The sequence below is a fragment of the Haemaphysalis longicornis genome, unplaced genomic scaffold (genome assembly GCF_048455015.1).
Source record: "Haemaphysalis longicornis isolate Haplotype H1 unplaced genomic scaffold, Haemaphysalis longicornis Haplotype H1 scaffold_12, whole genome shotgun sequence".
In the NCBI taxonomy this organism is placed as follows: domain Eukaryota; kingdom Metazoa; phylum Arthropoda; class Arachnida; order Ixodida; family Ixodidae; genus Haemaphysalis; species Haemaphysalis longicornis.
The window spans coordinates 78913119-78937678 of NW_027526225.1; the positions used below are offsets into that span (position 1 = coordinate 78913119).

General features: G+C 48.7%; 1 protein-coding gene across 7 annotated transcripts in view; it reads right to left on the reverse strand.

The window, feature by feature from the left end:
* The window catches only part of Heph (polypyrimidine tract-binding protein 1 heph), a 157494-nt gene that overhangs the window by 123784 nt on the left and 9150 nt on the right, over nt 1–24560 (reverse strand). For 6 of the 7 annotated variants that reach the window (XM_077693522.1, XM_077693521.1, XM_077693526.1 and 3 more), the window contains exon 2: nt 21209–21233. The exons of the other annotated variant lie outside the window; for it this stretch is intronic. In XM_077693522.1, coding sequence (XP_077549648.1) covers nt 21209–21233 — 25 coding nt within the window. The remainder of the gene's footprint in view (nt 1–21208; nt 21234–24560) is intronic. 7 annotated transcript variants of the gene reach the window in all.

Genomic DNA, 24560 nt, shown 5'->3' on the forward strand with positions numbered 1-24560 from the left:
AAATGTTCCCCTCCGCAGCCAACTGGGACAACAGCTGGAAACGGGCTCCGTACAACACCGTCGATATCGGAACCAGGCCCGCTGGGAGATATAAAACTGAACGTGGCCCGCAAAACGTCCGCGAAGCGAAACGACGGAGGAATCAGAAACGCGAATCAAAGCTGAAATAATGCGCACACGTACGCAGAAAAAATGAACCTCAGCCAGGTAAAAACGAGCTCCTACCACCGGCAGACAGCGCGGACGGCGTAAACCGGTGCACGCGCGCATAACGGCATGACATAATAAAACTGGCGCGGCGTAGTGCTCTAATTCCTCCCTCCACGAGCACAGCCCACTCCTGGGGGAAGGCCAGAGCCTGCAAAGCGAACAAGCTTTTCGCCTCAGCGCAGTATTTGCCTGCGCGCGATTTCTGCAGTTCCGCGAGGGTTGTCCACGACCGACGCGCTTCCCCGACCGGCTCCGGATTAATGCCTCTGTCGCCGCGATTCCTTCATATTGATCGTCCCCCGGATTATTGCAAGGAGTCTCAAGTTCCTTTTCGCTGCAAAACGTCCCAAGGGATATGCGCAGACGTAAACCCCTTTCGCTCTCTCTTCGAGGGCAAAATCGGCTCACGGGGTCGGGGCAGCTCCATGGTAGCGGCCTTGCCTGATTTCCAGCGGTATGCGAGGCCAGTTAATTGTCACGGGCAGTCATTTCTCCAGCTGTCATTGGAACAGTAAGAATCGGCGCCCGCCGTTGCGGCGCGCAGCCTATTTGCGAAGGAACGAACGTACAACGGGAATTCCCGCACAGCTTTCAGAAAGTGAGCGAGGGCAAGGCGTTGTGTGGTTGAAGACAAGGGCGCCCGCCAACCGGCAACTGCGGAGATTATCTAGAGATAATATCTAAAAAAAAAAAAAAGCGGGCGGTTTCTGCGAAATCCCAATGCTCTTGAAATGCTCTTTGCGTTAAAAGAAAGCGAACGAATAATCCAATAGAGCTTAGGCTTCATATCGCAGTTAATTTCGGTCGCTTCTGCCAGCCCTGCTCAACGTAGCAGGGGAGAACAGCGGAGAAGACGGCACTGACTTGTCTGCCAGCGCCACTCGCTACGGTGTTCGTGAAATCAATTATCCCTTCTTTTAGGGGCGAAGCTCCTTAGGACCTCGCTCTGTCTGGGGATTGGATTGGAGCAGGAGTGGATGGGAGCAGGAGCAGTGGATCGGATTGGATTGAAATGGATTGGATTGCATTGGTTTAAATTGGATTGTATCGGATTGGATTGACATTGTATATACTAGTACTGTACACACGCGTTGTCATTCATTTACATGCGCGAGCGGGCAATGCCACGGATGATTTACGGTAAGAATGACCCCCAGACGCGTGCACTTTATAAGCGACCCCAAACCATCCACCGCCGGCGGCGGCGTCGGCGTCCGCAGTGCTCCTCTATAAAGAAACAGCATCCGGCGCCAGGTTTCGATCCGCGGACTTCGCGGCCGCAGCGCGACGCTCTACCGACCAAGCCACGGACGCGACGCTGATATCAGCGTGAGTAACGCGCCTTATATCTTTAACGCATTCAAACTACGTCGTCAGCGGCGTGCGTTGGCGACTCAGCGGCGTTATAGCGGCTTGATAACTGCGTGGTGTACACGTGATACTACAAACCCGATGGAAGAGATGGAAGAGAAGGCGGCGAGGCGGTGGGCTGCGGGGGCCGAGCGCAAGCGCCGCAAGCGGGCCGACAACCGCGCATTCGCACTTTCACATTCTCCCCCTCGGGGAAATGCGGGGGAATTTTTTGTTTGCCTGGCTCACATTTAGCCGGTAAACGGTCCCGTGCCTCGCTCCTTAAAGGCCAACTGCACTCAAATTTTCGACAACGTGGAAATAATGTCACCTAATAGTACGCACAAAAAGAGTGCGAAATGCAAAATACCACGTTTCAAACATGAACGCGAGTGACGCAAACAGCTCACGACATTGGCTTTTTCGGAACCGAAACTGAATAGAAAAGGCGGCCATTACCGGCGACCGGACGTGACGTACGTGATGGAACGGAAGCGGTCGTGATAGAACCGGCGGCCGCTCAGGGCCGCCTTCAAATGCGCGTGGTAGCGTCGCGTTTAGCACTGTTATTTACACAGACAAACTCCCACTTATGTTTGCCCAGGATAATGGAGTTATGCGACATCGCGTTGCTATCAATCGAAATGAAATAGAGCGCACAAAAGTTATTTTTACATCAGAATAACTGCCGTTGTAACAATCCTTGGCATTGTGAGTAAAAAAGCGGGCCGTTATTTACAAAGCTACTTGCTCGTACGATATCGAAAAGCAGCTTTGGTTAGCCGGCGCCTCGGCTATCACATCGCTCTCTTCGAAGGGAACAAACCGCATGCGGGCGGAGATCAATCACTATTTCTACTATACATTACTTGCAAACAGCTTCGTGAATATCAGCCCAAGATTTTCGCCTTGCTGCACATCGAGAATCGAAATATAGAAGGGATCTGAAACTACACTCTTAGAAAAAAAAGGTAGAAAAGGGGAGAAATATGCGGATTTTCTTCCCCAGCCCAGCGAGTTTATCCCTTTAGCTCATCACACGTAGCGCCCTCTGTACGGCCTCTGCGAAACACGGACACGGGCAGCATACATTCTCCCCTGTCGTCTGCGATCTGCCGTTGGCGCCGACGCCGACAACGAAACCGTTCTTCGTTGCACAACGGCTTTCGCCGATCGGGCGTACGCGATTATTCTGTGCAACATCGCCCCTGCAATGTGGTGCTTCCTTGTCCTCTCACTGTTTTTAGATGCGACGCATCTCTTGCTCTGAGGCATGTCCCTCCTGCGTCGGCGTCGGCGGCGTCCGCACGCCATCTGCGCATGCGCGACTCTCCTCCGCTCTTCTCTCCGACAGCTGTGTGCAACACTCTCACTCCGTCTCATTATCATAAACAGCTGCGTGCGCGCGCTTCGCTCGCTTCGCTCCGCTCCCGCGACTCTCCTCCACTGTCTCCTCTCCTTCAGGCGCTGTGAATAAATTGAACCCCCCCCCTGATGCGTCGCATCACACCAGGGTTCCCTCGTAGGAAGATGGGCGTAATTTTTTTTATCCCCATGTGCTCGCCACGCAAACGCGCGCTTCTCCAGCCGTGTGTTTTGCGCACATTCCGTGGTAGCCGCTGCATGCTTGCTGGGTACGACTCGCCCAGTTCAACGTTACCACCGCATTTGTGGATGCTTTCTACTCACTCACAAGGGTAGAAGAGGGCAGCGATTATACCAAACTGCTCATTTCTTCATCAACGAGGACGGACAGCAGCATATTGATGTATCAGTGACCAACAACAAAAATACCCCTGCAGTAGCATTGGTAGCAATTCGGCTGGCGTCTTTGAATGGTTGTCAGACCAGTGGTGTGCTCTTCGCTAAAAGAGCGAAGGTCATCACTCAAACATACCCGCCGTACCGTTTCGTTACACGGTTTTGTCTTCTTTGAGCTATTCTACTACTTCTTACAAAACCTGAAACTAATAAAAGGTTGCAATTGCACGAGTTACATTTGACGAAACAACAAAACACAGCTGAGGCTCACGCATTGCTGTGGGTTATTCGAAACAAACAACAAGCTCATTGTTCCTATTTGCACGCTCTGCAATCAGTGGTATAAATACTTTGTGGCCGTTTAAGGTGTAGTTGTGCTTTGTGCTTTGCGGCCACGTGAAAAGTGTACTATGTGTTGTGCAATGTGTATGTATACGTGTATTATTCTTGCGCTGGTGTCTATTGCATGCAGTGTGCGTTGACAATGCCTTCAACGAAGTTTACGTTGGCGTGTTCCTGCTATGCTCCTTCCCAATTTGTGCCCGCCAGCCTGCGGCCTCTGTGATGTTGCTAACGTTAGCCATAGAAGAAACGCCTTGATGTAAGCGCCCACTGATAGTGATGCTTAGTAGCTGCCCCTCCTTCTCCCAGCTGTTTTTTTTGCGTCATCTATCGGTCATTTTTACACGTTTACGATTCGAGCTTTCTAGATGGCGAGCAGTGTCATCTCTTTGCTCGGACGGATGCGGCGGATCCGTTTTTTGACCCGCCTGCACCGCCTTTGCGCTGAGGTGCATGATTGCAGACGATCTGCGTTGTGATGCATCGGTTGTAGCAAGGTAAGGCGACTAACAACAACTATAGTCGTTCTCTAACGGCCGCATTGGATGTTTGGGATCTCGTGAGTCGGTGAACGGCAGGATTACAAGCGGTTGGGAAATAAAGGCAGTATTTTGGATGCAATCGTTATGACTTCTGCACTGTTTACAGCGGCGCGTTCGCGCTGAACGCGTAGACGGAGCACTTAGCGGGACGGATGCAAGTCGCGCATATACGATTGACGTCATGGCTTGCTAACCGCAGTTCTGGTGCGCGGTAGGTAATGTTTTGGGTATTTTAGGCGCATTTTAAGCGCACACAACCACAGTACCTACCTATTTGTACTTGCTCGATCCTCAAACCGATCAGCTCGCTTGGCCTTTCTCGCATAACAAGCATTGCTCGGGTAGCGCCGCCAAGGGAGGAACGCTCCTCCATTAGCTCACGAAAGGGGGAAATCTTCCACCATTCCTAGGGGGAGAAACGCGCTCCTCCCTGTTAAAGGGAGAATCTTTCTACCTTTTAGGGAGCAATATATGATACATTATTGTTTCTTCCTTAAGGGAGAAACTACCACACCCTTTTTTCTTAGAGTGCATAAGCCAGCTTCCACAGCTGAATGATGCCCTAAAACACGAAAAAGTTACCTATCTGCCGCTGTTTTCTACTTTCACCACAGACATGTGCTGTTGAAAACATTTTACTTTCAAGTAAACTAAATCTAGCGCTCTACAAAAGTAAATACTTCATTTTGGGAATAAAAAAAAATCAAGTTTGTTTAGGAGAGAAGCAGTTTCGTTAGTTTTCGCACTTCGCGAAGACGATGGCCGATATTTATGCGGATGTGTTTGTGACCATGAGCAAGGGTGATTTTGGTTCACTTAGTGAGTGAGGCAAAACTCGCAGAAATGCCTATACCCGCGTGTACAACAACTATAGTTAGGTGGCAAAATTTTGGACAAGTGTAAGGGATGGAGGTCGCGTTGGCCCAGCCCAAATATTGCAAATGTTGAACGCGGGAGTGCACGAGGTCAAGAAGTTATAAAAAATCCTTCTTTCCTGTGATAGATGCAACAGTAATGACAAATGTAAGCCAAGTGTGCGTGTCGCGCTATTTTTTAAGCAGAAATATCCTTTTCAAGTAAAAAAAATTTTTGGTCACTCCAGAACGTTCGCGAGCGCGTGAATAGTGTGTAGACTTCTAATCTCTTTTATTGCACTGAAAAAAAAGGAGGATTTTGCTACATATGTGGTTAGTTTTAAGCATATGATGGCGACGGCGATACAGCGCGGTGTTGGGCAAACGCGTCCCTTCACCCGGCGGAGCGCCGTGCAAGTCGCCGGAGAAGCGCGAGCTTCACGGGACAGGTTCCCCAACCTCCGTCACAGGCCGCTCGGAACTTGTTTCGGCGACTCTCCGCCAGGTGCAAACGTCGTCTGCATGGAGCTACTTAGAACGACGGTAGCTAGTGTGCTCTGTGCTTACGAAGCTTAGGATTTCGCCATGGTGATTTCCAGAGCAAAGGCTATCAAATTTAAACAAAGAAAAATTTGAGTTCAGTTGGCCTTTAAGCCAAGCCAGCGAGGTCTAATCAGTTCGTCAGCTATTTCGCTCCCCAGTAAATGCCTAAAAAATAACGAAGCCTGTAACCGCGTCTGTTACATGAGATGCAACTGTGGTCCATGCTGGAACGAAAGCAGTAAATCTGTGAAAACATTTATAAAGGAAAATTAAAGCTGTTTCACTCAATGTGAAAGCTGTCAGAAGTGCACAGCAGTGAATCGCCATAACGGGCCGAAGCGCCGTTATCCGCTCAATGCTGCCACCCAATGATGATTGCTGTTGGTATCCCCTTTGTAACGGGGTGATGACGTGTCATCGTACCAGAAAAAAAAATATATATACCTGTGCTTTATACTTTTCGCTTAATACTAGCGCTGCTCTTAGGGCAGGCACAAAAAACTTATTACGCACAAAATACTCATTTTTCTGTTCCAGGTGGCAGCTGTCTTAGGCAATATTCCCCTCTCTGCTTCTCGTCCACCAGCATTCAAATCTTTTCGTGGTTTTGACAACCTTGAAGTTAACTCCCTCTGTGCTACCCTCAGATCCTAGGGCTTCTGGAAGCCGAATATTTACCTCATGTAGATTTGGATGGATACCCTCGAGTTCTAACACCATGTTTCTATTCCGCAGACCACGCATACTCGATCATTTTGTGAATACTTCCCCACAGAGCTCTTAGTTCGTACGCAACCTCTTTAGCCTAAAAAAGCAAAGCACTGCCCTGGCAATTATCGTAGAAATTTTCCTTTTTGATGCCCAATTTCTAAGCCCTGTACATCCCCTAACGACGTTTTAGCTTCCATTTTGCCCTCCATTTATCCGTTTCTATCTGCCTTGCCTCTTTTTGGATACCTCGGTTGTTTTGGATTCTCCACTGTTCTTTCCGTATTTCATCGTTAGCCTTCTAGTCTTCCTTAACCACTGCGTGTCCACGCTTTTCAAGTATAGGTACCTAAAAACCTTAGCTGCCCACCTTCGTTGATCCATTGCCCTCAACCTCATCTCAAAGCACATTTTACTCTGCGCTTCTCTAACTTCAAACGACGCCCAGCCCATATCTCCCTGCACTGCTTCGTTAGTTGTTTTTCCATGTGCTCCTAAGGCCAAACGGTCTACCTTCACTTCAAGGCCTGCTTCACTTCAACGGTCTATCTTCGGTCTACCTTCACTTCAAGGCAAAGCAGAGCACTGCATTGCATTCGAAAATGTGAGACCAGGAACCATTACTCCTTTCCACATTCCTCTCACTACTTCGTAATTGGTATACCCACAGAGCTCTATCTTCGTTATAGCTTCGTCTAGCTTTCCCTTACCCTTAAGTTGCTCCTCGTGATTTCTTAAGTAGTTATCCCCTTCGTTTATCCACGCTCCAAAATATTTATAGTCCTTCACTCTCGGTAATCCTTTTGTGATAGCTTTAATTTCGTATGCTGTAGCCTTTCTGCGGCATTTCGAACGCGCCATTTTGTTGTTCTTGCGCGACTTGAGCCATTTTGCGGCATTTCGAACGCGCCATTTCTTGCGCGGCGGGAGCCTTTCTGCGTCATTTCGAATGCGCCATTCTTCCGCCGCCGCATTTTTCGCTTACTGTCGTAAAAACCAAGCCAACAAGTGTTCCTAACTAAATGAACGTAGGGGCTGCCGGTTATACACAGAGATTTTGCCTGAAAATGTACGTTTTTTTTTTTTTTTTTCGTTAAACAACGGAGATGTATGACAATCGCCAGCGGTTCACGAGCTTCGAACGGTTACGAACCGCCCGGTTTTCGAAGCTACAGCGTGACCCCGCGACGACGGTACATCACTCTACTTGGGTCCGTTATTTCGCTGCGTCGCTTGATTCCGGCAGTCGCGTCGACCGTTAGCGAGCTATGAAGACAAGGCGAGCAAATAAAGTGCTCTGCGCCTAAAGAAATATTTGCCTTCGCTAATTTAGTTCGTTCACCAGCTCAATTAAACCTCCGTATAACCTTTATATGCCTCTGCATTAGCCAGTCCGCGTCCGAGACTGAGTCCGAGAATAGGAGAATCCGCCGGATCATGAATGCGCATGAAAAACGGAGAAAAGACCCCGAAGGGTATCCGTACCCTTCACAGAATGCCAAATAAACACGGACGATCGACACAGAAGTCCAGGTAGGGTCGACACCACAGATACCGAAGTACCGAAGTGCCACGTCTTCAACACTATCGTGCCGAATAAAGAAAGGTGTGCGCGTTATCCTCAAACCAAACAGCCACAACGGCCAGTGTCCAGGTAAATCGCGTGCATACAAACCTCCTTGTCCTCTTCCCCATCCGACCGAGACAAATCGTCCCTGTCCTCAACGGCATCGTCCCTGTCCTCAACGGCCGTCTTCTGCTCCATTGGACGGACCTTCGCGCTCAAGGCCGCCGCTCCGAATACGATGCCTTTCGGCGGCGAACTGCCGCTGCTATTCACGGCCAACGTAGGGGGGAGAGATGCAAAATGAGCCTTTCTTCGGCCGGCCGTCATAAAGCGCCCCCGGCCTCCTTTCCATCGCGCACAATCGAGCGACGGCTGGCAGGCGCTTCCTCCGTTTTGTGTTTTCACAGCGCCTCGGCTCACAAAAGCCAGCTTCGAGGGATGAATTCACGTAGAAGAGAAACTTTACACGCGGCGTAATTTGATTCGAGGCTGAATGCGCGCCTCGGCAGCACGAAGGTGGAAATCAGTTCAACGCCGATCCCCTGTACTAGAACGGGAGGAGGGAGGGAGGGGGGGCGCAAATGGCGCACCTTGCACTAACTAGTGGTGCAAGACTGGAGAAAAGAAAAAATCGGCGCAGCTTGCACTAGTGTTGCAAGGCTGGATAGTGGTGCAAGGCTGGAGAAAGGGAAAAAAAATTTGACCAGCTTGCACTAGTGGTGCAAGGCTGGAGTCATGGAAAAAAAATTGGACAGCTTACACTAGTCGTGCAAGGCTAAAAAAAAAGGGAAAAAAATTGGCGCAGCTTGCACTAGTGGTGCAAGGCTGGAGAAAGGAAAATAATGGCGCAGCAAGGCTGGAGAAAGGGGAAAAAAATGGGCCCAGCTTGCACTAGTGGTGCAAGGCTGGAGAAAGGGAAAAAAATGGGCCCAGCTTGCACTAGTGGTGCAAGGCTGGAGAAAGGAAAAAAAATTGGCCCAGCTTGCACTAGTGGTGCAAGGCTGGAGAAAGGGGAAAAAAAATGGGCCCAGCTTGCACTAGTGGTGCAAGGCTGGAGAAAGGGGAAAAAAATGGGCCCAGCTTGCACTAGTGGTGCAAGGCTGGAGAAAGGAAAAAAAATTGGCCCAGCTTGCACTAGTGGTGCAAGGCTGGAGAAAGGAAAAAAAAATTGGCGCAGCTTGCACTAGTGTTGCAAAGCTGGAGAAAGGAAAAAAAAAAATTGGCGCAGCTTGCACTAGCAGCACGGATGGAGAAGCAGAAGGGCTGGCGGGCCCCTCTCCCGTCGTCGGAGACTCGGCTGTTCACCTCTATTGCGTTACCGAACTTTCCGCTAAAAGTTTCTCCATGACTGGCAGAGAGAGAGTAAACGTGTTTATTGCGAAAAGCAATGGGGAGGAGTCCTCTGTCCAAGACGCCTTGAGCTTTCCCCGCCTCAACAGCCCTCAACACCAGCAGGCGCTGGTCATTGAGGTCGGAGCTGGTCAGAGCTCTCTCCCAAAGCTCGCGAGACGGAATGGAGGGATTTCGCGAATGTAGTGGGGCGTGCGCGCGGCCCCCCTACCATATGAAAGAGCGTCCCGGGGACTCCGCAGAAGCGGCATAGCGGGGAATATACGGTGGGGTGCAAGATATGGCATTTAGTGGGATGGGGGAAAGTAGCCACGATCGTTCTGGCAACGGGCTTCGCGAACTCGGCGTCCGTGCTCCCCACTTCAGGCGCGAACGCACGTGAACTGGCGCGGAAAAGAGAGCACGCGAGGGGTAACGCCACCAACACTGGACAGGGCGTTCTTGAAGGGCGAACTGGGCGACGCACCGCGCTCCTCACGAGGCGCACGGCCTTTTTTTCTTGCCATTTTTTTTCTGGAAACGCTGGCCGACGGAACTAAAAGCTTTAACGGTTCCGCTGTCAAAAGTATGACCTCTCCGGCGAACCACTGCGCATGCGCGCTTTCCGCAAGGCTGGCTGGTCGTTGCCTGGGGGAAGTGCGTCCTGATAGCACACTCGGAAGGCGCCAACTTGTTTGTGACTATTTACAACTTGACTCTGCTCGCTTGTCTTCGAAGGCCTATCTTGCATGGAATAACTAACGAGTCCGAACTAATTCCTGCCAGACAACAAAGCGTCGTTCGTTTAAAAACAAATCAGCAGCCAGCCTTGCCTCCCTCTCGTTTCCTTTAAACGTTTCCGTGACGTCACAAGTTGTGAGGGAGGAAGCCGTGCACTGCTGCCACTTGCCGAATGGCACAGAAAGCTAATAAATCGGCCATCGCTGTGAACGATAAGGCTGACCTGATCGGCTATTGTCACTTGCGCTAAATAAGGTTTGCTGTAGTATGCAAGTCTTCCGCACAAGACAAGAAATGCCGCTAACAAAATCGAAACAACGGTGATCGCAGGCACATACATGAGGCAAGTCTTTCATGACCACACGGCTAGCTGCATTCTGCGCATTTTTGGAGGACAAGTTAGTAAACTTGGTCCGACCCATTTTTTTATTTAACATTTGCAACTGCTTTTCTAAATGCTTTGAAACTCCATCGAATATCCTTGCAGCTTTCGTTTGCATTAATAAACGTCTTAGTGCAGAGAAATAGCATGGAGTAGTGAGGCCCATTGTTCATGCTCTCGGTTTTTTCTAGGTTATTAGAACCGGCAGTTGCTAGGGGTAAAATTCAGTTTCACTGCTGTAATATATCAACAAAGGCCCACTTGCTTTTATGCCCTTGTAATAACGAAGTTGATACGTGGCCTACGCACAAATGCACCGAGCAGGCTTCTTTTCTTTCATCAGCCACGCAAGAAGGGATCCGAACACTAACTATATACACCTGCAAGCATAATCCGACAAGGGCAAATAAAAGTTCAAAATCGGGAATCCAGAGCACCCTAACTACACAAACCACTGGTCGCCTCATTCAGGCCTTTCCTGCAATGTAATTTGTAGTTAATTCGACCTCTATGAAATGACAAAATTTTTCTTCCACGCAGATTTCTTGTTTCCTCCGACATGATACAAGGGCAATCCTCTAACTCAACAAAAATTCTGCCACGTGAAAAAAAAGAAAACGATGGCACTCCATACACAAAATACACCGTGACGACAAAAAATAGGCCCAATTTTTGATCGAACAACGTCTCTGAAAGATTACAGCGAGATTAAACATTCGTAGCGCGCAAAGACTGCAATGTTCGCAGCTTTATAGTTGGCTTGGTGACAAAAATCACGCCTTTAAATGGCTTCAAAAACTGGACAAAGCTCACGTATGGAGTGGCCCACCAGCAGGCCATTTGGCATATCTCCCAGGTGCAGCCAAACCTACGCCTGCTTCATTTCCTCGAAAAGAGATGGCGCTGCTACCTTTCCTGCTGGCATTTGGCACATTTACTTCAAAGAGCCGCAGCTTTATTTCACAAAGCTACAAAGAGCTATAAGCGCGCCTTTATTCTCCGCTTAACTTACTGAAACTGAAAAATTTTGCACCTAGTGGGACCCTTTGGCCCAACGTGGCACAATCTGAACGATTTTTGTGGGTTTGGTAAAATTGGTACAGCTGTTGCGCCCTCCGAAAGTAAAAACAGGGGTGGACCGCATTATTATACTGCAAGTCAACTGCGAGGCAACTGTGGAGGACCGTTTTTTGTTTGTCTTTTTCTGCGCAAGGACAACCAAAAAAGTTGAAGCAAACTTCTACCTCGAGGTACAGTTTACACAATCTTCATAGCCGATAACAAACTGGTTATATATACTGGCACAGTTTACAGGACTTGAACCTCACGGACGTCTCAGTAGAACAAATAAATGTACGCGAGTTAAGACAAATGAACTTTTCGTCTGTCGCCAACTTTGGTAGTGCTGGTGTAGTATGGGAGGTGGAAGCTACAGCAGCATGAAAGGTTGCCTGCGCAGGAGACGGGAACCACGATGACGACTCTGCTGATCGTAGCAGCAAGCAACGAGAAGGAATCAGAGGAAGAAAAGGGAAAGTGTGGCTTTTTTCTAAAACGGCTACAGAGTGTGTCCATTGCTGCAACTGAGAGGAAGCTGGCCGATGGCCGCTGCATCCCTATAATGACGAATTCAAGTTCTCAGAGAGTGCCAAGATTCAGAGAGAGAGAAAAACCTTTTGAGCCCGTTTATAAGTTGTCTGATGGACATAGAGAAGTCATTTTGAGCTGAGGTGCTTCGTGACCCCCTATTTTAAGTACTGGACATGCTTGTTGAATACGTTCTGAAAGCACTTGAGATTTACAAAAAAACTTGAGAAAAGTGTTGCAGGGCCCCTTTAAGGTCTCTATTCCTGAAAAAGTTGAATCCCCTAAAGTCTTCCCCCACCTGCTAAACTCAGAAGATTTAATTGCAAGCGGCTTAGCAAATAGATGGACTTTACCTGGCGAAAGTACAGCTCCGCAAGCACAGTAAGTGGGACCAACCTGGCACAGCCACGATGTTACGTGGACGACAACACACAACTCTGCTTTACTTAAAAGATAGGGATACGCCGTATCTCAACAAAAGTTCAATTCTCACGAGACCTCGATATTGTCACCGATAGGACGATGGATCTTGGTGGTTTAAGGTTGATGGAATTGGCTTTATTGCCACGAACTCGTTGGGTCCTAAAACAGCGGCCACGTGCTTGTCGAGTGCAAACAACGTCATCTTCCTCTGGCCGTCAGTTGATGATCATTCTGATGCTGTACTGATGATGATGGCGAGGCTGAGCTCGAGAACAGATGATAGTGGGGGTTGACCGCTCGCCGTGTCAACGAATACTAATGATTGTGGCGATATTATCACCGAGAAATCAGTAATTTCTGGGGTGTATTTCAGAATACCCACTTACTGTGCCCTAATATGGTGCAGCAAGCCCCACGACATACTTGAAGGGAGCAGCCAATAATGCCCAGTCAGTACGCTGACTCCACACCATTGTGATAAAGGCGGAAGTTTGGAATTGCTGCCTGAAGTAGTAAAACCTAAGAAGCATTTGAATGTATAATAACTGGCTCTACATGAGGCAATGGCATAACAGCGGGTTCTGTTCCTGATTTAAGCGACGAGAGTGGCTAGAATTGGATGACTTGGGCTAACGTGAACCACCAGCCCTTTACAGAAACAGTAAAAGTGTTCACAACTCTTTTAGACTTCGTATGTGGTAGCGCTTTTCCGTTTGAAGTACTGCTCTGGCTCCAAGCCTACAAACCTATTCCAATGCTCAATCGGTTTGGTTAGAATCAGCTAATTGCACAAATTAAATTTGCGGCATCACAATATGGAAGTGTGAAAGTAAGTAGCTGGCAAGTTGCCATTCATTCTTGTTTTCTTTATATGAATCGTTTAAAGCTTGCAATAAGACTGGCACACGTGCCATTCCAATTAGGTAATTCTTGTTGAAGCAACATCCCGTTGAAGTAACAACCACCCACCCACCCGCCCCTTCCCCATCTGCATTTTTACGATAGTTCAGATACAGCTTCTGCTGTGTTATAATAAGCTTTGCCACATGTTGAGTCTCCTTTGTGAGCTTTTTCTCAAGCTTTGTTAACAAGGCTCCCAAATTCACAATGCCACGAGCTGCAGTGCATAAGACACTGAGCCAACAAACTCACCTCGACCATTTCTCCTCCAAAACATGGGTACATATTCTTTGAAGCAACCGCTACCAGCCTGCTACATTGGTAAGCTAAAGACAAGCTGCTTTTCACCTTTCGTCGTTGCTTCCATAAAATGGCTTCGTGCCCGTCTATAACAAAACTGGTAATAAAAAAAATGGGCCACTTTTATGCTTGGGAAAAACCTTTTCTGTCATACAATTCACTTGTGGTTTGCATAACTTGCTGGAAACAAATGTCTAGATATTTATATTCTCATGCTACCACTACTGCAAGTTCCTTCATCCCATATCGAAACACGGCAAGAACCATGTGGACCAAAAATCTGCCTAGCCAGGGTGATCTGCACTAGCTCCAGACCCCTGAAAATTCTGGTCATAGAAGCTGACCTGTTACCTCTGCCTGCTTGCGTAATTTTTGTTTTTACAAATACAATACCTACAGCGATTCATTTCATTCCTCGTGGAAGACTAAGCCCAAAAGCTATTTAAAAATGCTTTCAGAAACTGCAGAAGACACATGAGATTTCAAGACAAAGTGCCAGGAAAGGGCCGTGTAAAATTCATTTAGTAAAACGACGTTCAAGAAATGCTTTTGTGGACCCTAGAAGTGTAGTAGATACGTTTGACTTCAGCAACAGCGGAATTCAGCATACAAAAAACTGAAATGCTGAACTTTGAAGGCGTGTGCACTGCCGGATAATAACAATGTCTCGTTAAGAGCACTTGAGGAGAACAGCAGCTGCATATAAATGCAAATAAAAATGAGGGTAGCTTCCGCAGTTGCGTAGACTTCGTATTTTTTTTTTTCTTGCTAAGATTTCAACATTTCATAAGCAGCAACCACTTCAAACCTCGCCCCAGACAAAACCTGACGGTGATCGACACCTACCGCAAGTCCGCCAAGGATAAAATTTTAGCCATCAAGCAAGTGTCTCTAGAGGACGGTTCACATCCGTTTTCGGCTTACACAGCCACGCCCGAGAATTCTTGCAAGGGTGTCGTACATGGAATCTCCGCTGAAACAACCGAACAAGAGCTTCGGCAACACCTGGAATCAGAACAAACCCGCATTCTGTTCGCCCGTCCCATGGGTCGGTCCAACACCATCCTTGTGACATTTGAAGGCCTAAGGGTGCCCCACTACGTGCTATTTCACCGTACCGCCATGCGCTGCTATCCTCATCGCCCAAGAAGCATACTATGCCTGAATTGCATGGTTATCGGACACAAATCCGAAGTATGTCCCAAAAAAGGCATTACTGTCACCTGTCCCAACTGCGGAGGCATCTTTGCAGCCAACCCGGGGCTGGAGGTGGCCCACTCTTGCGAGACACGCTGCTACAACTGCAACGGTGAGCATCCTGCTACAGACCCCGACTGCAAAGCGAGAACTGCCGCGGACGAGAATGCAAGAAGACTGGCAAACACACGTCGAAAACGCATTATCGCCGCTAATAATGCCCGCGAAATAGAAGATAAACCAGCCCGGACTCATGAATTTTTGGGAAAATGGCTCAAGCATCCCCCGGACTCACGGCGAAGAAGCCCTAGCCTTTCGCGCAGGAACGCAAAGCCCGACGCACAAGAACCTCGCCTGCCACGACGTGTCCAACTGCAGCAGCCACCAGGAGGTGAAGTCAGCGGTAACTTCCAAAGAACTGCAGTTGATCAACCGGTGAGACCCCCCCGAGGTGCCTCATCTGGAACAAGCCGAGAGACGAACACTTGTGGAGCATCCAAAGAAAATACGGGTACCCCCCACCAGACCATCACTGTGACAACGGCGCCGCAGAGGTTGCGAGAGTCGGGTGCCGGATCTGAGGTGAGCGAGCCACTCCGTCCTTACTCCCCTCCCCTACAGGGCAACAACCAAAACAAGCGGACCACACACATCACACCAATAACAGCCACCAAAACATACAAGCAAGCATTAGGACTAGACACAAACTCGCACCCCCTATTAACGAATGAGCAAGTCCAAGAAACCGACGAATGTGTGCCGCCACCCATTCAAATGGAAACTGATGCATCGAGCGGATCGCCCGTCCCCCCCATAAGCGATGTTTTCACCATGCTCCAAGAACTACGCTCGGAAATGAACGCTGTAAAAGAGGAGCAGTTGCGCACAGTCGAGGCAATTATAGAGGCAACCCATCGTCGCCTAATCGAGACTACAATAGACACCATTGCACTGCGCGTAATAGATACTGTAGTCGCCAGGCTCTCCGAACGTTTCGAAGTACGCATAAGTGACATTGAGGCCCGTATAGGTATCATGCCTAAGAGACGAGCCGTTGAATCGTCTGCGCCAGAAGCCAGTCACTCACCCAATGATGAGTGACCAGGACTGTGTCACCGATACACAGCAAAGCGCGCAAGGAACTACGCCCACGACAACAGCAAGTCCGGTCATAATCACAGGTTCCCGCCCGAATGATCTCGCAGTACCACGACAGCCCCTGCCTAGACCAACCCTGACCATACTGCAATGGAACTGTCGCGGCCTCAAACGTAAAAGGAATCTGCTGGCAAAATATTTGGATACATTAAAGAAAAAACCACAGATTATACTCCTGCAAGAAACAAGGGGGGAATTTGGACTCTCAGGTTACGAAACCTTCTCCCAGAAGAGTATCGTACAAAAGACGAGGAAAGGCAATCGGGAAGAAAAAATCGCCCCCACAATGTGTGTCACACTGGTCCACAAATCACTGGCAGCCATTCAGCACGACTCAACGCACTGCAACAACGACAGACAAGAACATGTCACCGTAGAAGTACACCCGGGATTTTCAGATCGCCATGTAATCCTAGTTAACGCTTATTGGCTCCCAGGAGGATCGCATCACAGCCCCAAGAATTGGCTTCAAGGGTTGCTACAGAAGCATACAGACAAAGACGTAGTCATTGCAGGAGATTTTAACAGCCCGCACGTAGCATGGGGCTACACCTCAACATCAAAATCCGGGCGACTCTTGGAACATGCCATGGAACAGCACCAAATGACCCTTGCGAATGACCTAATGCTGCCCACCAGGTACGGGAACAGTGTACAGAGAGACTCTAATCCCGATCTTACCTGGCACAAGGGACAAGGAGAAATCTCATGGAGCAACACCTTAGAAACTTTAGGCAGCGATCACTGCGTACTTCTTGCGGATTTAGACCTGGGAACGTCAGCAAAGAGGAATACGGCCAAAATAAAACACACTGACTGGGATAAATTCCGAGAGGCCATAGGAAACGCACAGACAGTGAACATTCCCTTGTGCGACTGGACCCAACTGGTCCTAGAGTCTCAAGAAAAGCACACTACGACTTGCCCTGCTGAATTCAAGGAGGCCGTTCCAGACCGGCACTTGTTAAACCTTCTCGCAAAGCAAAGGAAACTAAAGAAGAAGTGGAGCAGGAATAAAAGAGACAAACAACTCAAAAAGATCGTGCAAAACATTACAGAGGATATGGTGAGCTACGCAAATGAACTGGCCTCGAAACAGTGGATGGATATCTGCCACACTAAAATCAACAGATCACTAGACACGAAACAAGCGTGGCATATCCTGCGTAGCTTGCTGGGACAAGCCAGGCCTAGGCACACAACGAAGAAGATCCAGATGGCCATGGGGCTTTCAGACGAAGACTTCGCTAAGGAGTTCCACCGAACGATACACCCTGACAACTACAAGCCAGAAACTCTAGCCGATTACATTTCTGGTCCTGGGGAATCATTGGATGAAGGTATCAACGCACCGTTCTCCAGGCAAGAATTGGACAACTGTTTAAGTAAGATAAAGAAAAACACAGCACCGGGAAAGGACCGAATCTCATACAAACTTATCAAAAATTTGCCAGAAAACGCTATAAATGAACTACTTCGGTACATAAACGAAGCGTGGATATCCGGCGTTCTTCCCAAAGAATGGAAAGAGACAATAATGACACCCATACCGAAACCGGGGAAACCACCCAATCGCCTTGAGCATCTCCGCCCAATATCACTAACGTCATGCTGTGGCAAACTCGCGGAGATGATGATTCTAGAGCGCCTTACGTGGATGATAAACATCAAGGCAGTGCTGCACCAAGACATGACAGGATTTAGGCGGCACGTGTCGACTCAAGACTGCATGCTCCGCCTCAAGCACGATATTTACGACTCCCCCAGCAGCGCACAACTAAGGACAATTGTAGCGCTCGATATCTACAAGGCATTCGACAACGCAAGTCATAAAGCCATCTTAGAAAAGCTCCAAAGTATACAATGCGGTGAGCGATTATATAATTACATACGGAACTTTTTAAGCGACCGAACAACGGAGGTCCTTGTAGACGGCCGCTTGGTAGGCCCTTTCAAACCATGTAAAGGAGTGCTGCAAGGCTCTATTCTTTCCCCAACTCTTTTTAACATAGTCCTCAAAGACCTGCCCTCCCAACTAGACCCCATCACCGACGTTCACTTCAACATATATGCTGATGATCTGACTTTGTGGTGCTGTCAGGGTTCCCCCGGGCACCAGGAGCACCAACTACAGGAGGCGATTGATGTCGTCACGGCATACATGAAAGACGTTGGTCTCAGCTGCTCCCCCTCTAAGACCGAATACATCGTCGTGGAGGATGGTCCAGCCGGCCGCTCTGACCATAGCCGCAATTTAATCAAATTAACACTAGACGGCACAACCATAGCAAGGAAAGAAGAAATTCGAGTACTCGGCTTTTGGCTTCACCAACAAGGCAAAGCGGACACTTGGGTTAAAAAAATCACGACACAGATCAATCAGATCACGCACATGATGAAACGGATTTCAAGGAAGCGACATGGGGTAAAAGAACATGAACTACTACGAATTTTCGAGGCGTTCATCATTCCGCGCATCATGTACGCAGCCCCTTACATGCGGCTAACACGCACTCAGATAGACAAATTAGAAACGCAACTGCGCAAACCTATTCGTGTTGCCTTGGGACTCCCAAACTACACCCCACTCCATGAGATTCGACGAATGGGAGTTCACACTCCAATATCACTCCGCATAGACATCCACAAAGAAGCGCAAGAGTCTCGGCTGCGCGCCTCTAGACAGGGACGAGCTATACTCCGTTCCCTAGGGGCACAAATTGAGGAACCAGAAGGCTACATTACAGAACGCCCTCCTTGGGAACACCTGCCGAGGCTGACTGTACACCCTATCCCCCGCCACATGAGTGTGGAAAACGACCACGAGCGCAGAGCCCACAGAGCGCGTGCCACCCGCCATTTCGTGGCGCAGAAGATAGACCAGGGTTACACTCCGGTCTACACCGACGCCGCCGTATCAGACGACGGTATAGTTGCTACCGCCGCGTACTACGGGAACGGACAAAGTACTCGTCGCTTCCTAGGAATTTGTGATCCCGGCCATGCCGAAGCGTTGGCCATAGCAGATGCCATCACGAACTTCACCGGCCGACGGAAACTGCTTATACTGACTGACAGCCAGGATGCGATCCGCCTCTTCTGCCACAATAAAATAGTCACGCACATTCGCAACATTCTCGAAGTGCATCTAACCTCCCAACCAGAGCTTTCGGTTGAACTCCGCTGGATCCCAGGTCATCAAGGGATACCAGGAAATGTGGCGGCTCACCAACTCGCGCGCGAAACTCTCTTCCGCGAGTCTGAGCCTCCCATTGCGCTGCCGGAGGAATACGACCGCCACACCAGCCGCGTCGAAGAAAGACAAGCCAGGCACCAAAAGTTGGTAGACCTTCGCACCGATCAAGACACACACTGCGTTCCTCCCATCTCTTGGCCGCGATCGAAGACAAGTTGCATCCGCCGAGCTCAAGCAGGTGTCCTACGCACCCCACATATCATGCACTACATAGAAAATAAGCCTGGCCACCCTAGCTGCCCACGCTGCGGTCACGGGTACCCTAACAACCAGCACTACATGTGGGACTGCTTAGAGATTATACAGACAAGAAACATATACACAGACTCCCTTTCCCCTACTCCTGGCACTTGGGCGGAGTGGCTTGACCCCCCAGAGGATCCCCAAAAACAACTCAAACTCGCTCTCCGCAAGCGGACGAAAAGCGCCGGCCGGTACGCACTCTCAGTCCGACAATTGACCGCCTCCTCATTACGACTGACAGAAGAGGAGCACTGGGAGGCCCTCCTCCAACACATTGAGGCAGTTCTTGGGGGCGACTGGTAACAGCAGCTCCTTCCCCCAGCAATGCAGAAGCCTTTATAGAAGGGCAAATAAAGATGTTTTTCTCTCTCTCTCTCTCACCCACAGTAATCATCAGATTGATCACCTGAACTTGTTTCATGCATGCCTCTTACATCTAGCACCCATTATATGCATCCACGCTCTTTCCCAGGCAATTACGCTAGTACTATTAACACAGATGGCTGGAACAACACGACGAAGTAATCAGCATGAAAAAAAAAAAAAAAAAAACGGCATTAAACTCCACTTTAGCGAAGTTCAAGGACCGCATTGTCCTTAGCCAAGGATTAGCATGAACTTCAGCAAGGCAAGAAGAGGCAGTACCCCTGTAGGCTTCTTTGTGCAAGTAAGTGCCAAAGCACTAGAGTAAAGTGCGGATAAGGAGACCTTTTTCCACGTTTGTAACAGCAATAACAAAACTTGGTGTACCTCCCTAGGAAGCTAGTTCAGTGCAGACTTTACGATCAGCCTCCACGCAGGCTCCCACCCTCCCCCGACAATTTGTACACCAGAACAAGCAGCAGGCATGTTCAAATCGCAGAAAATTTCACATTTCTTGAAATATACTGCCACGATACTGCTTTGTACCCCATTTACATGCGGTGCAACAATTTGAGACAGCTAACTAGGGCAATAAGCCAGGCAGTGTGTGAGGCATAGTTCTTTTCTCTCGCACCTCTATGGTTACAGGCCAACTGCACTCAAAATTTTGACCTCTTGAAAACACTGTTTCCGTATTGCCTGCTGAAAAAAAAAATGAAGTTCAGCAAAGCTTGACGTCGGGCTAGCTGGTGTCCTCCGTCCTCTTGTGAAAGTCTACGTTTTTTTCCCGTGCAAGTCTGTGTTCACAGCAAGCGCAAAGTACCTTCAAAACCATGAAAAAGAAAGCAAGGCGAAAAATACAGCAGCTGAAAAACACGCGTGGACACCGCAAGCGGTCAGCAAAAATTAGCGCTTTTGAAACCGAAATCGAGGAGAGCGCGACCATTAAAATGACGTTGCAGCCGGCCAGCGAGCGGCCGGACGATCAGCAGCTCGGAAGCAAGCCTGCGCGCAACCTCTATGCACGCATGGGGCAGCAAATGGGTGAAGTGCTCGCAGCAGAGCTCAACCGGTTTTCCAGCTGCGTGGCTGTCCAGAGGAAGAGGCCCCCGTCGGCCGGAGTGTAACAGGCACATCATGGCTGTTTATGCGATCTGCCGGCAGGTGCAGCGGGGTCTGCCGCGGAGCTTTTTTAAACGCTTCTGACTGATTAACGAGGCGTTTCACGGGGCTACCACTCGTGTCCCAGCCGATTTGGTGGTACGTACCACAAATTAAAAATAAATTTGGTCGAGGAGAACTTTGAGTGCAGTTGGCCTGTAAGGTGAAACCCACAGGACCGTGCCCATTTTTCTTAGCCGCTCTTGCAAGTGACCGGAGTGCCACAGAAACCCTCCCGCACACAGCGTGCACGTGCGGAATGCACGAGAAGAGGACAAAAACGCTACTCACTCGTAATAAGTCCTTGTTGACTTCACTGTAGAAGGAACAGAGAAAAAGAGAAGACAAAAGATTAGGCAGGGCAAGCACACTACATGGCATATTCCACCAACAACCACAAGCAGACAAGAGACGTAGACGCTGCAGATAGGACCGAAAAAAAGGAATCGGTAGGTGCAAGAGCAGTGCGATGAAGAACAGAATAAGAGAAAAGAAAAGCCTGCAAAGGTTTCACTCTACAGCAGAAAACATGGCAAAAGGCCTGCTTTCCCGCTGCACAACCCTTGAAGACCCCTTGCCTAGTGTCCAGTAAAGCAAGAGGCCACTAACTGCGGTATTTATTCTTGCAGGGACGCTTTAAGGTCAGACTGTCTAAAAACAACTCGGAAAGCTGAACAACTGCTCCACATATCGGCCATCACAGCCAGTGTGTCCCTCGACCGAAAGCAGTTTCCAATCTAGTTCACCCCACCCGGAAGCATTGAAATGTCATACAGTGTTTGCAAGCATGCATATATATAAAAAAGTGCTTAGGGAGGTCCCAGGAATCGAACCCAGAACTGTTATGCTGCGAAACCAGCCACCTAACCACTGGGCCACCCCAACAGCCCGAGGGGTATGGGGTTACAGCAGCGGGGAACAACAACATGTGCAGCCAATCTGAAAGAAAAAAAGAAAGATTAAAAAAAAAAACTTCTCATGGTCAGAATCAAACCTGGGTCCCTCGCGTTATGAAACCGGTGTCTATCCAACTGCGCTCTCATCGCGTTTGGGGCACTCAACCTTTCCTTTGGGTTCATAGCGCGGGCGTCGGCTTTGGACTTCGGCAGAGTTGAAGCAGACTTCGGTAGCTTGGATTTTGGCCTTCAGTAGGGTGGATTGTGGACTGATTTAGCTCAGCTTAATTGGAGAGAGCTTTGCTTTTTAACCACCTTCCTTTTGAGAAAGGGGCAGACCACAGAAAAGTTAATTCTAGCAAAGACCACCTGCTCCGCTGTTTCCTCAGTTTTGGCATCTCAACTGTGAAGGTGGCCCAATTTACCCCCCGTGCATATAAGGGCCAAGCACAAAAGCATGAACGCTGTAGCGCACACCGGTCTGGTGAAACGAATTTCATAATGTGTGCCCTAGCAGATGCATAGGACACACAATGCCCAAACCACACCAGTCACCCAAACAGCAAGTTTCAACTGTGTTTCCCAGGGCAAACACGAGTTGGGAACTTCACACACCCAGAGTTACGGCGCCAAATTTTACTGAACAGCTCCGCAGCGAGAACCCCGGAGAAGGCTAGGGAGCACTGTGTCATTTACGACACACAAGTGGTCCCTCACATCTATATCCCTTTCATATAGCCACCTGTTTCAGCATCACCGTTGCCCGTTTATCAACACAGCACAACTCGCTCGCGAGGTGTACTGAGAACGAGCAAGTGTTGATAGAGTGATCGATATGAGCGAGACTCAATGAACAGTTATCAGTAGTCCCAGCCATATTGCCCTGATGTCAGGTAAGGCTCGCAATGCCCCTTGAAGTGGCCTAATATAAACCCCGAGTGTCTAGAGGGAAAACAATGCGGGGCGGCAAAGTGGATGTGCTCGATGGCAGGCAATGAAAAGGTAGGCTTAGCTGGAAGTCCAGCCAGCTTCAGATCGTACAAGTGGCGATAAGCCTCGCACAAACAAACAAGCCTGAGAACTGTTTCCAGAAATAATTTCAGCCCACACGGCATTTATGAGTTTCCCAGAAGAACAAAAGCCAGACAAAAAAAAAGTGCGAAACTGGCGACTGAAAACAGAACATCCAGTCCACGGAATAATTTCGACGACACAGGACTGATAGTCGTGCCTCAAAAAAGCCCAAACAATGGTGCTATCAATTTCAAACTGCAACTTTTTAAAATGAAAGGGACCTCACACTTTAGCTACGTTCTTACGCAAAATGATAGGGCGCATTATGTACCGAAATTACAGGGATTTCGGAAAAATCATTTGGAAGCCAGCAAGGCAATGGTCTCAGCCTAGACAGGGCAAACCGCCTTATCGTAACATGAAAAACATGGACGGTTCCTCATACAAGAATACCGACACCAAATGTCCATCCACTTTTTGTATTGCTTGGATGGGCGCTTACAATGTTAAAAACTTTTGAGTGCACAATAAAAAAAATAAAAACCCAACGAAACCCCTTTTCACTTCCACTGCTTCGAGCCCGAAGGGCATTAAAGACAAGCACACCACTACATTCCATTTCGGAGTATACAACATAACACAAAGGGCACGTTTTGACCGCTAGGCCACTGGAGATCATCATGGAACACCGACAATTCCAATTCGTGGATGTGGCCCACCTACTGCACCAACAGAGGAAGCCAATACAGGAAAATTTAGGAAGTCAACATAGGAAAATATAGGAGAATTTGCCAACATTGGAAAATTCCTATGGCTGAGGTTTCAGGGAATTGAGTAGCCAAGGGATTCCTACTAGGCTGCCTGGAGGGGTTTAGTGGACATTCAGTACAGATGACTCCTCCCGCAAATCTCACCAATATTACCAGCTAATTCCTGCATGTGGAACTTATTTTCAAAACAAGTGTCTTTCTAGTGGATAATGACAGATGCAGCTGTGGCTCCTTTTATCGGTTCATAATTGCTGTCAGTGCCATGCAGTGATGTTCTGTACTGGGGAGAAAAATTCCCTTTTCTGAGTTCAGAAATTCCCGATTTTTAGCACTTTTCCCCACGCGTTTCTCAAGAATTCCCTACAAACTTCACTGCATTCTCTTTTTGCAGCTGATATCTTTACGTGGAATCCTGGTAGGTTTTGGGCATTAGCGAGAACCACCCACGTCTACTTTACGTAGCCTTTTGGACACAGACGCCGTTCAGAGAATCAGTTTCAGCGTGGACTTAATTCCACTACGTCTGCAGCTCAGCAAAATTTGACTATCCATTTCACACTTTGTACTAGGCATTCGGTACCAATGTTTTGCCCCAACAAGACATTACTGGGTAATTGAGGTGTTTTATTGACTTAGATTCCGTACTACTCTGACGTAGTACCGTATTAAATCAACTGTGCATTTAGCCCACTCGGGTGTGTCCTCAGTATGTGAAGAGCGATGTGCTTCGGTGCAACTTTGAAGCTCTTGCAGCAAATCTGTTTGGAGTTGGATCTGGAGCGCACTACCATGGTGCAATTCAGTCTCGCTAGCCAGCCTATTGCGATTACGTGTCTTAACATCGTTAACCCACAAAAAAATCTGCTCCGCATTTGCGGTTGATGCAAGGTCCAGTTTACGGACATTTTCCTTTCTACTCCATGACTCCCATAATTCCTTGCATGTGTTAAAGATTCCCTTTTG